The following is a 13,394-nucleotide window of genomic DNA, read 5'->3' on the forward strand; positions in this document are numbered from 1 at the left end:
GCCACACGCGCTCAGCTGATGAAAATTGCCTGAAAAGGCCTCCACAGAAGAACTCTGCAATCCTTAGGGCTGTTAACCCTGAAGGTTAGCACAGGCGTGGGGAGTTGTCAGCAGTGTCCAGCTGGAGAGCTGGAAGGGGACAGGCCACCCGCAGATCGAACGCTAGCCAGGGCAGCCGATCAGGCACAAGCTGTCACAGAGAAGACACCACATGCAAGGCTTCCCCTACCAGCCTTCTCTTCTGCTGACTGTAACTTGCCGTTCTTTCCCCAAATGTTGTTTGTGACGTGAGTGGGAAAGCGGAGGTGAGATTTTTATCGTAAGACGTTGCTCTTGCCTCGCCCTTCCTGAGGTTCATGGAGAGAGACCATGCACAAACCAAAACAGCCAGTCCCCATCTGACCTACCGGCCCCCTTCTGCCAGGGCTGTGGTGCAGGGAAAGAGCACCGCCAGTCATTAGGTGAGGCCGGGCCAGCCTCCTCCTCCAGGAGGCACAGCAGTAGTCCCCACGGCCAACCCCACCGCTCATTCCACTCCAAGGGACAGGTCCGAGCCAGCCTCAGACACTCCAGTGCCCTCGCCAGGGACTAAGTCAGGTCAGCCCATGTCAGACCAGGAGTCTGTTAAATGTAGATGCTGGGCCCCATCCTCATAGCTTCTGATGTAACAGGGATGGGGTGAAGCTCAGGAACCTGCATTTCTAGCAGGTGCCTGAGTGCTGCTGGTCCAGAGACCATACCGTGTGAGCCACTGATTTGGGCACAGACAAGCTACCCAACTATAGTCGGTGTGAGGAGACCCTGTGAGGGAATTTCTGCAGAAGGCTTCTTTGCTGACAAGGAGACAGTAGAGGAGACAACCCCCTTCAGCCTCTGGACCATGTGATGACAGAGATGTTCTTTTATCTGCTCTGTCCCGTATGGCAGCTAGTAGCCACGCAGGTAGCCAGAGAGCACATGAAATGTAGCTGGTGTTACTGTTGAAACTAGAGGGGTATCTGGGTGGCTCAGTCAGTTGAGCGTCCAACTCTTGATTTCAGCTCAGGTCATGATCTCACTGTTCGTGGGACTGAGCCCTGCATCTGGCTCCAAGCTGGGAGAGTAGAGCCTGCTTGGGATTGTCTCCCTCTCTCTCTCTGCCCCCATCCACACATGCACATGCACTCTCTCTCTCAAAAATAAACAGACCTAAAAAAACTACAAATTTTAATTTTAGTTCATTTTAATTAATTTGAACTGTAAATAGCCACCTGTGGCTAGTGGCTCCCATAAGGGACACTGCAGCCCTGGACACTTCCAGGTCTAGATGCGACAGCTGGAACTGTTGCTACAAATGCCCTGCCATCAGCCTGAGCGGAAGACACACACAGAGAGGATCACAGAGCCACATCCTGATGTACTCAGCCCAACCTCAGCGGCTTCTTACTGTGAGATCACACATTTCTCTACTGTTTAAGGCAATGTGAGAGGGTATTCCCTCCTCTACAGCCAAAGGTCTCCAGGCTAACACAGTCTGCAGAAAAATGGGGCCACTCACCCCAAGGACGATGTCAACTGCTGGCATAAGAACAAGAAAAGCAACACTTGGGTCCCGGTGAACTGAGGAGGGTCTGACCCAAAGGGATACAACCAGGCCTTCCAGCATCCAAAATCCAGGCACCAACAAGCAAGGCTCAGCCTACACAGGACGTCCAGCACAGCACTGCCTGCTTGTCAACAAGTACCTGGGGACAGTGTTCACCCCTCCATCCCAAGGGCCGAACCAGCGCCAGGTACGCATAGAACCAAAGGTCGGGTCAGTGACATGAAGCTTCTTCCAGAGTTTACAGAAGTACGGCTGCATAAAAAATACCTACTCCTACTCCTCCTTGAAATTCCACTACTAACAATAACTGCTGTGGTTTCAGTAATCGCGCTCTCTTTGGAGAGAATGATGCAAATGTTCCCAGGAAAGATACCACTGTAAGCCCTGAAGTGTCGATGTGAATGAATTTGTCAGGTATCTGTTAGATCACTGCACCTCGTTTCCAAGGGGAACAGGGAGCCAACAGAGCAGAGCATGAGGCAGGAGAGGTGCACTCAGGATTCAACCCCCTCAGGTTTACAAAAGCCCCACGACAGCGTTCCATTCATCCTGACTGCCCCACCCCACGGGATTCCCGGAAGCCAGTCCCGTGTTCAAAATTCCAACAACCCCTTCATTGAGTCGATGGACTCCTAGCAGACAGCACAAAGTAATAAACACTGAAGTTCTGTCCTGTGGTCCCGGAGGAGTCCTCCCAGACAGGGAGGAAGGAAACTGATTGGCTGCTCTGTGTCCTCCCCAAAATGTTGAAATCCTGACGGCAGCAAATGTGAATGTGACTTTATCAGAGATACAGTCAGACACTGAAGATAAGGTCATCCTGGAGTAGGACTAGTGTCCCTTGAAAAAGTAGAAATCTGAAGACAGACATGAACACAGGGAGAACACCATGTGAAGACAAAGGCAGAGACTGGGATGATACATCTACAAGCTAAGGATCACCAAGGACTGCCAGCACCCGGGCAGAAGGAAGGAGAGGTGCCTGGGACAGACGGTGCCTGATGCCGTCAGACTAACTATGAGAGAATACACTTCGGTTACATAAGCTACTCGGTTTGTTGTACTATGCTATGGCAGCCCTAGAAAAACGAATACAGTACCTCCCTGCTTGTAGCTCTCTTACTGGACTGACCTCACATGTTGTATTTACTTATGAAACCGTCTTCCCCCTGGACCCGAAGATCCACAAGCACTAGGACCACCGTCTGCCTTACTCACCACTGCATTCCAAGCCCACTTCTGGCGTTACAGAGGTGTTCTGTAAGTGTCAGTCGAATTAACGCATGAAAGGTCTGCCCCCGGCTGGGTCTGGACTCTCTGACATGAGACTTGCCCTCTCTCAGTGTCAATTTCCCCATCTGTCTATGTGGAAGAAATAAAATAATTGGACCAGATGACCTCCGTGAGCCCTTCTGACTCGGAAACTCCAGGACTCTCCAGTGAAGGTGTATGCATCCATCAAGGTCAGATCAGGACATCAGAAACCGCACGAGGGTGTTAAACAGAGGGCACATAACACAGGAACAGGTAACAGAGGTGTGTGGGAAGGCTACGAGACCATGACAACCTTCCCGCTGAGATATCTTCAGTAAAGTAAAGGCTTCTGGAAACACTTGGACTGGCTACCCCTGTCCCTAGGGCAATACACTGCCCAGAGGGCTGTTCCTGCTTACAAAGGACAGTCCCAAAAGGGGCCATTCTCATGGACAGTGGTCACTGAAGTACAAAGCCTGGGTCAGGGGGACAACAGCTCACCGAGAAGCCCCACGCTCTGACAAAGTGAAGAAATGGTGAAGCACGGCCTCCCCTACCACCCGCCTCCATTCTAACACCATAACCAGATTTCTGCCCTCCTCTGTTAAGAGGATGTATTGCTGGGGCACCTGGTAGCTAGGTCGGTTGAGTGTCCAACTCTTGATTTTGGCTCAGGTCATGATCTCATGGGCATGATCTCATGGGCATGAGATCGAGTCCCACATAGGGCTCTGTGCTGACGGTGCAGAGCCTGCTTGGGATTCTCTCTTCCTCTCTCTCTGCCCCTTCCCTGATGGTGCCATCTCTCTCTCAAAATAAATACACATTAAAAAATAATAATAATAATTTTTTAAAGAAGAGGATAGATTGCTGATGGAGAAAATGTGAATGGAGTCAATAGGAGATGACCCCATGAATGATCTGACAGGGGAGGCCAACTTCCCATCCCATAGACTCAGGGCTACCTCAGCTCACACCCAGACCCCCCACCTACCCGGTGCCCTCCAGGAAGGAAGGGTGTCCAGGTGGTACTCACCCACACTGCTGAGGGAGCTGCTGCTTTCTGAGTCTGAGGGCATGATGGACAAGACGCTGTAGGTGGAGCCTGGGGACAGAAGGACAGACCATTTGTTACTAACCCCAAACCACTGTCGGACCAACTGGTCTTCAGTCAACGCCAAACTGAGAACCAACACCACGTCAGGGACTAGAAATCGGATCTAAGGGGCGGGCAGGGGAGGTGTGGTCAGCAGGGCCTAGTCTCTGGTATTTCTGCCCGATGTCCCACCTCACCTTTCTGCCACCCTCCTGCCCTGGAGACCTATCTACGCACAGACAGAGGAGAACTTGGAGCCAGTCAGATGGCTTCTTGTTAAGACATCTGGGGAAAAGCTTAGCAAGGGAGCAACATATGCCCCAGGCTAAAATAGGGTCTTGGGATTTCCTACAGATCTTTATCAATATGACACTGGCTTCCATGCAGACAGCAAGAGAGGAGAAGCTAAACATCTATGAACTATTTGTTCTTTTTGCCCGACTGTTCTGCTCTCGCGTTCTGACTATATTCAAGCTCAGTCGTTAATGATGTAGTCAGTGCCTGCCCCCTTATTAAAAGTTACTTATAAAATTTTGAGCAATTACATGGTCACCAAAGCCAGGGAGCAGTACGTGCCCTTTGTTTGGCCAACACTTAATGTTGTTAACCCCTGAGGTGGGCACACAACTGCCACACCACAGCTTCCAAGGCTAGGATGTTACCTGCCTGGCATCAGTAAAACCTCTGGGTGAAGAAACCCAGCTTCTGAACCTAGCTCTCATCCACTGAGCAAGTCACTTGTTTCCTGGAACTGTGCTCCCAACCTGAACAAGGATGGGGTTCAGCCAGACAGCTTATGAGGTCCTCTCCCCTGTCCCATATCAGGATTACACGTTCCCCCTGACTGCATGCTTTGCTTGTGGCTACAGGGGACACAGTGTTAAGAGGGCAAGCCGACCGAGACTACCTTGGGAGCTGAGAAAAGCACCCATGCGCAGGCGGTGGGTCAAAGAAAGCAAGGTAACAGCAGGAATGCAGGGTTTTGTCCTGCACAAAACTACACAGTGAAGAAGTGTGTGTACCAGGCAGAGCGGGTGAGCGAGAGACGGGATTTTTGCGGTAAAGCCTTTGCATAAGCCTCAGGGCTCCCATGTGAGAAAGCAGCCAAGAACTAATGAGATCTAGGGCTCCAGGACCTGAAACGTGGGGGCCAGATGTCAAAGTTTCTTCTTTCCCACCTCAACTCTTTTTAAAAAAAAATTTTTTTTAACATTTATTTATTTTTGAGACAGAGAGAGACAGAGCATGAACGGGGGAGGGGCAGAGAGAGAGGGAGACACAGAATCTGAAACAGACTCCAGGCTCTGAGCTGTCAGCACAGAGCCCGACGCGGGGCTCGAACTCACGGACCGCGAGATCATGACCTGAGCCGAAGTCGGCCGCTTAACCGACTGAGCCACCCAGGCGCCCCATCTCCCACCTCAACTCTTGACTAGCAACCTGATACCTGCGCACTCCCCGAAGGGACAGCAAAGGGATGAAGAGATGGGGGTAAACAGGGGAGAGAAAGAAGGAGACCCGTGGGGGCGGGGAAGGGAGAGGCCAGCAGGGTGACAGATGACCCTGAGCAGACGGGACAACCTGGGGGGAGGAGAGGAAGGGCAGACAGCCGAGCAGCCCTGGCATAATGGTAGGTGGGAGAGCTGGCAGGTACGCCCACCAGAAAAAGAGACAAAAGCGGAGAGCAAAAAGAAAACACAAGGAAAAGGGACTTTCATAATAGCAAGAACTAGGACAGTGGCCAGGATGACCAGTGGCCTTGTGACCGAATTTTCTGAGACTCTCTTAAGACCTTAGGTGTTTAGGGTGGATTGAAGATGTTCTGTCTTCAGATGGGACTGTCAAAGGGATCTGTTTGTTCAACACAGCTTCTGGCACCAGAAATGGACACAGCAGGTAGGTGCTGGAGAAAAGCTGCGGGTGGGGGTGCCTGACAGACAGGGCTGGCTCGGTCTGCAGATACCTAGGAAGGGCAGGGCCCCCCTCAACACACGCGTTCACTTCATGGAGGCCCCGTGCCCACCTGGCAGGGAGACCACAGCACGGTTCTGCACATCACTTGAAGGGAAAAGGAACTAGAAAACCCTGTTCAGCCCTGAAATTCCTTGATCCCACCAAAAAACGAGTAGCAACATTCAGTGAAAATACCTCCCATATTTCAAGTCCGACCCACACAATCCATTTTGCTGTCCATTCAACGTTTCTGCATTTTTGTCCCAACAAAACAACGAGCACCACAAGTTTCTTAAGTCATCTCTCTTCCCACGCCATAAACATCAAACATTGCATAAGGATCCACGAAGCAATGTCAGATGCAATTCAGGCAATCCGCTGGTATGTCAAAGGACAAAAACGTAACACAGTGCCTGTTTTCTCAACTCAATTGCCAATTTCTTAATTATTTTTTTCTTGATGGGGACGAGGAAGGCTAGCCAGCTGGTATGTTGGTGGACTGTTTTCAAAAGATGCCCACTCAGAAAAGCAGGCGCAAATAAACTCTCCCACTCACACCTTGCGGATCTCTGAGCTGGATCGTGCTTGCGACAGCACAGCCCCACGCTCCAGCAGCCGCTCCTCGCGGGAACGCCTTGCCTCTTCCTCACTACTGGCATCGGCAGAGCCCCATCTTCCAGTAAAGCGCCCCTCCTCATCAAGTTGCCTCCCTCCTCCCCCACGGCCAGTTTCCACTGTTAATTAAACTTGGCAGACGCCCTTGTCTCTCTCCTCCCATCTTCCTCCCTGGCTGGGGGAGTCAACTGGCCAACCAACACATTCTGTCCCTCTTCTCTGTCCCCAAAGTCCTGCTGGGGTTCTGGGGCCTGACCTGGGGGCAGCGTAACATCTCTATCTGCATCTCTGGGCATCACCACCCCTGAGTCGGCTGGCAGGGCTCCTAGGAGCTGGGGGCCGGCAGGGAGTGATTAAAATTGGACAGGGCCCAGTTTTTACAATGTTCCCAGGGCCTTAGACGTCATTCAGAGGGAAAAAAGGCCCGAAGACGACGCTGTCTTGGTCATGCTTTGTCTCTGCTGCTATTGTTGTCTTAAAAAGCCTGTGTGGTCAGGATGTCGGGAAAAGGCAAGAGGAGTCACTCTCCTCCAAAGTCACGCGGTGTCCTTTCAAAGCCGGTGGCTTCTGAAGGGCGGGTGTCAGGCGTCATCTACCTCTGGGGTTTCACAATCGAATCTGGAGGCCAACAGCAGCCTCCTCTCACAGGCACACGCCTCCCAGCCACCCCCAATTTCCCCAGGAGTTCCATGCAGGCACTCACACCCCACCTGCCCTGAAACCTAAAGCATACCCCCACCTGGCAGAGAGGCCCAGGCCAGTGAGGGCTGAAGAATCAACCCGGCTCCCGCGCTGGCACTGCCCCCACTCCCTCCCCATGTGCCCTCCCACATCCCCGCAGGACACCACCACTCAGGGCACCCCCACAAACTGAGAGGACCCAGAAGTCGATGGTCTGGAAACGTTTCCAGGAAAGGAGAGCAGGGCATAAGCCCAGCTTTTCATGGACACGCAGACCACAGAGGGACACAAGGGAGCTCTTTCCTGCCATGGGGGCTACCTGGGGACCCGAGCAAAATGTAGATTCTGATGTGGGGAGACGACGGGGGCCTGAGACTCTGCATTTCCAACAAGTCCCCAAGGGCATGTGGTCGACAGAATAAACGCAGGGCAGCAGGGCAGCAGGGATGACCGGAGTCATCGGGTGGGAAACCAATGCAAACCGTGGCAGAGGCCCCGACAGGCAGCCAGCAAGCCGTGGGACCCACGCATTGTCTGCATCCTTCCCAAAAGCCCAGCCCCTGCTAATTGTGTTTACTCTGTGACTCAGCCCCACTGGGTCAGGGAGACCACTTCAAAAGAACTTCCAGTAAAATCACCCAAGCGATAACAGAATGCCCCAGCCCTCCAACAAGGCCACCTCCCGCAGCCTGTGGGGCCCAAAAGAGACAAGCTTAGCTTGTCACCTAATACACCCCTCCATTCACCTGGAGCTCATAAAGGCCCCAGTGACTCACGCTTCCTCCCCATGAAACTTGTAGGCACCGAAGGGACTTGTTCCAGCCTTGAGCCAGCACACAGAGTCCTCCCTGTGCTCCGGGAGGGTGAGGAGAGGCCGGGAGGACATGCCAACCAGCGCCCCCCCGCCCCCAAGCACCTGGGAAGCGGGAGGGAGAAGGCGAGCCACTCTTTTCCTGGGGGCTCTAGCCAGGAGGTCCTGGAACCCTCCCCCAGGTCACAGGCAGATGACCGAGGGCACCCAATCGCTCTTGTGCTTGCACGTGTCCACCAGGTTGCTGACGCACGCCTGAGCCCTGCAAGGCCCTGGGCCAGGCCTGGTGAAAAGAAGACAAGCCAGGGGCTCAGGAGGCTACTCAGCTGCTGTGAAACCGTGCAGAAGTCCCTTCCCCTCTCTGAGCCGGGGTCCCTCAACCTTAAATGAAGGCAGTATTGACTAGAACACCCACAGCGGTGCCAGCCTGCCTGGGCTGAACTCCCAACTCTGCCACTTAGCCGCTGTGTGCCTTTGGGAAAGCCACTCAGCTCTCCCTGCCTCCATGTGCTTATCCGTAAAATGGGCTAGGAGGAGTACTTTCCTAACAGAGGAATCTACTGAGTTGATGTGAAAAGGACTTGAGACAGCACCTGGCACAGCCAGCGCTCCAAGTGCCAGCTGCTGCCACCGTGGTCAAACCAGGCCTTCCAACCCTGCCATTTTCAATCCTCTGCTTATTGAAAAGTCATAGTGGTACTAGAGTGACAAGGTCAAACAGTGCAGGATGAACAGACTGCCAGACTATATGGTACTCACTAACGATAATAATAATAATAGCAGCTGATACGCACTGAGCACTAGTGTCCAGCTGTGCTAAGCACTTTAGGAATTCCTAAAGCAACCCTGAGGCTGTCATTAGGCCCATTTTACAGAGTAGAAAACTAAGGGTTAGCAAAATTAACAAATTTGCCTAAGGTCCTGATAGAGGGACGAGTAAGGGTATGAACAGGACACAAACCCAGTCTAGCCCCAAGGCTGTGCTCCTGATCCCTACACACAACACTGCTGCCAGGCTCTGAAGGTAGAAGGGCAGTCAAGGGAGGCTTCATGGAGGAAGCAGCCTGGAGCTGGCCCTGGAGGATGGTGAGCTTGGACAAGCACCTGAGAAACCAACTCAGCCTGGAAGCAACACAGGCAGAGCCTATCCTCCTGTGCAAATGAAAAGTCTCAGAGTGGAGCCAGCCTTGCCCATGGCCTTACTGCCTGGATGCCCCCTACAGTGGGCTTGTCCCCTCCTTGCCTTCCTTCCCCCACCAAGAACACACTCAACAGGCACTGTAAGCTAAGCCAGAGAGGGGACTGAAACTGGGAAGAAAGGGAGTGAGAGGAGTCATGGCTCCACAGCCCTGACAAGTGCTGCTGCTTCCTGGCCCACCCCAACAGCCATGCCAGTGCTGGGTGCGTGGCGGGTCGTAGAGCAGAGGCACCCTCATTCAAGAGGCACCAACTCTGTGAGCTGCAGAGATGAGGAAGGCAGCAAAAGCACGAAAAGTGCTTCGTGCTGTGCAGAGAACACCTCCCCTGCTTCTGAGGACCCCAGGAGTTGCTGGCGGGAGGTACTTTGGCTGCTGAGAAGTCCTTTTGCAGAATCACGGGTCAGTGCAGCAATGCCCCCCACACACACACACACCAGGGCCTCAGCTTCTCCTTCCGTTTAAAAATATGAGCCAAGGTGGGGTGCCTGGGTGGCTCAGTCAATTAAGTATCCGACTTCAGTTCAGGTCATGATCTCATGGTTCGTGGGTTCCAGCCCCACGTTGGGGGTGCTGACAGCTCAGAGCCTGGAGCCTGCTTCAGATTCTGTGTTTCCCTCTCTCTCTGCCCATCCCCTGCTCATGCTTTGTGTGTCTCTTTCTCTCTCTCTCAAAAATGAATAAACATTAAAAAAATTTTTTTAATACTGTTCCTTTAAAAAATAAAAATATGACCCAAGGCTGTGGATACTGAGACCCAAAGTGGGAGTCTGGCAAGCCTCAATATGTCAGAGAGGTATGGGGTGACCACGGCCCCGGAATGGAGCAGCCAGAGCCTGGCCTATCAGTGAAGGAAGTCCTGCTTCGTGCACCCCACATGCCTGCCTCAGGACAGGCAATTCACCTTGTCCCTGACCTGCTGTCATGGGTCAAGTGATGATGTACCTCTGTTATACATAAGCCACCCCCCTAAGTGTCAGGTTTTTAAGTGAAGACTTAGTTTTCCCCACTGAGATACAGCTGTAGTATTCTCTGCCAAGTTTAGGACAAGGATAATGAACTTGCTAAAATATCACAGTTAAGGATGCTTACTTCTCCCTTCCTGGGGTCATGATAAAAACCCGTAGCCCCTCTTTCAAAGGTGAATGGGGGTGTTCCTTTCCTGGCTAAATGGAGGGTTGACATCCAAGTGTGCAGGTGAGATCTGCATGGGGGGAGTGTAAAGACGGATGCCTGCTGGGCTTGAAGCTCACTCCTTAACCCCCTCCCGCTGGACTCTGGAATCATCCATGAGATAAGGAGCTAAGGAACTGAACTACCTGATCCTGAGGAAGCTCAGACGTCAGTGTTGTAATCTGTGACCCACCTCCACCTCCCGCCACAAATGCCCCAAAGCGAAAGTATGAACAGGTAGGGAAAACAACACATGCACACCCAGAACTGATCACTCAGTAAGATTAAAATAAAGATGCTTCTCTCACTGTCGGACCGTTTGAGTCCCCCCCCCCACCCCCCAAAGGCACAAGAGGAAGATGGAAGTTTGTTGATTTTCCAGAGATTAAAAACAGCAGTCAGAAAGCTTGCTCCCCCTCATCAGCTGGAAAAGGCTCCTGGAGGCTTTGTCATCTCCCGTCACGGGCGCTAAGCTCCAGGATGGGAGCAGGGGAAGGACCTGGGACCATCAACCTGGCACCAGGTGGGAACACTTCTCCTCGCTTCTGGCTTTCTGTCACCCAAAACAACAGAAAAAGTCCTATTTTCTTCTGTCACCTCCCAGCTGGGCTGGGTTACAGTTCTGAACCTAGAAAGCACAGATGGTGGCCCAAAGCAGGGTCTGGTGGGCTCCCTGGGAAGGAGGCTAGGCTGTCACTGCAGGGATGGGGGGGTGGGGAGGGAGATTGGGATGGGTGTTAAGAGTTTCCTACTAAAACGCAATGATCTGGCACAAAAACAGACGCTCAGATCAATGGAACAGAATAGAGAACCCAGAAATGGAACCACAAATGTATGGCCAAATAATCTTTGACAAAGCAGAAAAGAATATTCAATGGAATGAAGACAGTCTCTTCAGCAAGTGGTGCTGGGAAAACTGGACAGCAACATGCAGAAAAATGAACCTGGACCACTTTCTTACACCATACACAAAAATAAACTCAAAATGGATGAAAGACCTAAACGTAGACAGGAAGCCATCCAAATCCTCGAGGAGAAAGCAGGCAAAAACCTCTTTGATCTTGGCCGCAGCAACTTCTTACTCAACACGTCTCCAGAGGCAAGGGAAACAAAAGCAAAAATGAACTACTGGGACCTCATCAGACTAAAAAGCTTCTGCACAGGGAAGGAAACAATCAGCAAAACTAAAAGGCAACCGACAGAATGGGAGAAGATATTTGCAAACGACATACCAGATAAAGGGTTAGTATCCAAAATCTATAAGGAACTTATCAAACTCAACACCCAAAAAATAATCCAGTGAAGAAATAGAAGACATGAATAGACACTTCTCCAAAGAGGACATCCAGATGGCCAACCAACACATGAAAAAATGCTCAACATCACTCATCATCAGGGAAATACAAATCAAAACCACCATGAGATACCACCTTACACCTGTCAGAATGGCTAACGTTAACAACTCAGGCAACAACAGATGTTGGTGAGGATGTGGAGAAAGAGGATCTCTTTTGCATTGTTGGTGGCAATGCAAGCTGGTGCAGCCACTCTGGAAAACAGTATGGAGGTTCCTCAAAAAACTAAAAATAGAACTACCCTACGACCCAGCAATTACACTACTAGGTATTTATCCAAGGGATACAGGTGTGCTGTTTCGAAGGGACACATGCACCCCCATGTTTATAGCAGCACTATCAACAACAGCCAAAGTATGGAAAGAGCCCAAATGTCCATCAATGGATGAATGGATAAACAGTATATGGTGTGTATATATGTGTGTATATATATATATATATATATATATATATATATATATATACACACACACACACACACACACACACACAATGGAGTATTACTCGGAAATCAAAAAAAAAATGAGATCTTGCCATTTGCAACAACGTGGATGGAACTAGAGGGTATTATGCTAAGCGAAATTAGTCAGAGAAAGACCAATTCACTCATATGAGGACTTAAAGATATAAAACAGATGAACATAAGGGAAGGGAAGCAAAAATAATATAAAAACAGGGAGGGGGCCAGAACAGAAGAGACTCTTAAATATGGAGAACTGAGGGTTACGGAGGGATTGTGGGAGGGGGGATGGGCTAAATGGGTAAGGGGCACTAAGGAATCTACTCCTGAAATCAGTGTTGCACTATATGCTAACTAATTTGGGTGTAAATTTAAAAAATATAAATAAATAAATTTTTTTAAAAAAACACAATGATCTAGGGGCATGTTCTCCACCAATGAACGTGACCAAGCCTGAGCAGCATCCCCCAAATCACAGCTCAGGGATGCTACCCTTGTGACAGCTTATTTGCCTGGCACAGCAGCCAAGAGGACACAGCAAGAGGGAACAGGGAACCAGAGCAGCACGAACACCTAAGGGGCAGCCGAGCCTCCACGATGCTGCAGATGGACAGCTCACTGTGGCACATCTGCCCTAGAATTAAGTCACCGTGGGCAGGAAGCAGCTCTCACAAGGCACCCGGCACTGCCGGCTCCCTCCTGCTCTCAACTAGGACTCCCCCTCCACTCCTCAGTAAAGGGAGAAGAGGCCACGTCCTCTACACAGACTACAACCAGGAGGCACCGCCCTGCACCACTGCAGGGTGTCAGCGCAAGCCTCCTGCGCTGTGTGATCCTGGGCAAGTTGTTTCCACCTTCTGTGCCTCACGTCCTCGTTCATAAAACAGGAAGGGGCACCCGGCTGGCTCAGCGGGTGGAGGGTGCGACTCCTGACCTCGGGGTTGCGAGTCCGAACCCCGTGTTGGGTGTAGAGATAACGAAAATAAAGAAAACTTAAAAAAACAAAATAAATAGTAAAATAAAATAAAATAAAAAATAAAACAGGAAGAATGATGGCTTTGAGGACTAAGTGAGTAAAGAGAGGTAAAGCCCTGAGGACAGAGCCAGGCACAGGGCACGCACTCCATAAACCCTAACTCTTAACACTCCACCTGTTTCTTTGCCTATAGGATAAGGAGGCCTCTTTTCCCCTCTTCCACCACTGTGCCTGGCCAT

The 13,394-nt window shown here is 51.2% G+C and overlaps 1 protein-coding gene across 4 annotated transcripts in view; it reads right to left on the minus strand.

Moving 5' to 3' along the window:
* The window catches only part of DLG5 (discs large MAGUK scaffold protein 5), a 130,346-nt gene that overhangs the window by 76,591 nt on the left and 40,361 nt on the right, over positions 1–13,394 (minus strand). For 3 of the 4 annotated variants that reach the window (XM_045437792.1, XM_045437794.1, XM_045437791.1), the window contains exon 2: positions 3,876–3,944. The exons of the other annotated variant lie outside the window; for it this stretch is intronic. In XM_045437792.1, the coding sequence (XP_045293748.1) occupies positions 3,876–3,944 (69 nt within the window). The remainder of the gene's footprint in view (positions 1–3,875; positions 3,945–13,394) is intronic. 4 annotated transcript variants of the gene reach the window in all.

This window comes from Leopardus geoffroyi, chromosome D2 (genome assembly GCF_018350155.1).
Source record: "Leopardus geoffroyi isolate Oge1 chromosome D2, O.geoffroyi_Oge1_pat1.0, whole genome shotgun sequence".
Lineage (NCBI taxonomy): Eukaryota > Metazoa > Chordata > Mammalia > Carnivora > Felidae > Leopardus > Leopardus geoffroyi.